This window comes from Quercus robur, chromosome 8 (genome assembly GCF_932294415.1).
Source record: "Quercus robur chromosome 8, dhQueRobu3.1, whole genome shotgun sequence".
NCBI lineage: Eukaryota > Viridiplantae > Streptophyta > Magnoliopsida > Fagales > Fagaceae > Quercus > Quercus robur.
The window spans coordinates 15866622-15868199 of NC_065541.1; the positions used below are offsets into that span (position 1 = coordinate 15866622).

General features: G+C 36.2%; 1 protein-coding gene across 1 annotated transcript; it reads right to left on the reverse strand.

Moving 5' to 3' along the window:
* Nucleotides 1-532: 532 nt before the first annotated feature.
* LOC126695940 (uncharacterized) lies at nt 533-1113 on the reverse strand. Its single transcript, XM_050392734.1, has 2 exons — nt 987-1113; nt 533-885 (listed from the first exon to the last, which is right to left on the reverse strand). The coding sequence occupies exons 1-2, from the start codon at nt 1111-1113 to the stop codon at nt 533-535; spliced, it is 480 nt and encodes a 159-aa protein (XP_050248691.1).
* Between the last annotated feature and the right edge of the window lie 465 nt (nt 1114-1578).

Sequence of the window (1578 nt, forward strand, 5' to 3'; positions counted from 1 at the left end):
GCCATATATGATTATATAATAACCACAAAGCACCCTTTTCCCATTAATATAATGGTAGATTTAGATCCATAATAGCAACACCTATTTTTCTATCAGGTACGCAACTAATAGACCCATGTCTTCCAATAAGCGTGGGAACAATTGCTAGCCATTGAATAATGCAACTTTCTAGATTTATGGCAAAACAAAATCATACTTGTAATCTCAAGCATAGCCTCAAAGTAGGAAAATAAATTCAATCGTGTGTGCCGCTAAAAGAGGGGAAGTCTCCTATATATATATATATATATATATGCTTATGCCATCTCACTTGGGTATTTTATATCATAATTTATCTGATTTAAATATCTTAGGCCCAAATCAATTAAATCCATTTAATTGTGGGCCTCCTTTTTAATTTATTATAAGAATTAAATTAGCAACATAATTATGGGGTGTTACATCCTTCCCCCCTTAAAAAAATTTCGTCCTTGAAATTGTACATACCTTCGTTAATGAACAACTTTGGATAATTTGATTTCATTTCATTTTCTCACTCCCAAGATGCATCCTCCATTGTGTGATGCTTCCAATGGATCTTAACCAATGATATGGTCTTGGTGCGTAGCACTTGATCCTTGTGGTCAAGAATTAGAAATGGAACTTCCTCATAAGTTAAGTTGTCTTTAATCTTGAGTGGCTCATAGTTCAAAACATGTGAAGGGTCCGGGATATACTTCCTTAGCATGGAAACATGAAACACATCATGAACTCCTGCAAGTGTAGGCAGTAAGGCCAACTCATAGGCAACTTTACCAATGCATTTTAGGATCTTAGATGGACCAAAAAATCTAGGACTTAACTTCCCCTTCTTCCCAAATCTCATCACACCCTTCATTGGAGTGACTTTCAAGAATACCATATCCCCCCAACTTCAAATTCTACTTTCCTTCTCGAGTTGTCATAATAACTCTTTTGTCGACTTTGTGCTATTTGCAATCTTTTACGAATCACATCAATTTTCTCAGATGTCATCTGAATGATTTCTGGTCCCAACAATTTTTTCTCATCAACCTCTTCCCAACACAATGGGGACTTGCATTTTGTACCATATAGAGCCTCAGAGGGAGCCATCTTAATACTAGAGTGGTAACTATTATTATAGGCAAATTCCATTAAAGACAAGTATTTTTCTCAACTTCCTTTGAAATCCAATACACAAGCCCTTAACATATCCTCCAAAGTCCGAATAGTCCTTTCTGATAGTCCATCTGTTTACGGGTGGAAGGCTGTACTAATGCTAAGATTAGTAACCAAAGCTTTATGTAGGCTTTCCCAAAAATTTGAGGTGAATCTTGGGTCTCGATTAGACACAGTTGATGCTGGATCTCCAAGAAGACTTACAATCTCATCAATATATATTTTTGCTAGCTGATCAAGTAAGTAATTCATCTTAACTGAAATAAAATCTGCTGTTTTAGTCATCCTATCCACGATTACCCAAATGGCCTCATGTCCCTTAGGAGATATTGGAAAACCAGTCACAAAATTCATACATATACACTCCCACTTCCTTTGGGAATGGAAAGTGGTTGCAAC

Excerpts from the sequence above, each read along its gene's own strand:
- LOC126695940 (XM_050392734.1), bottom strand. The coding sequence starts at position 1,113 with ATGGCTCCCTCTGAGGCTCTATATGGTACAAAATGCAAGTCCCCATTG. Across the intron at positions 886-986 it reads TGAGAAAATTGATGTGATTC|TCACTCCAATGAAGGGTGTG; the intron begins GTAAAAGATTGC and ends TATTCTTGAAAG.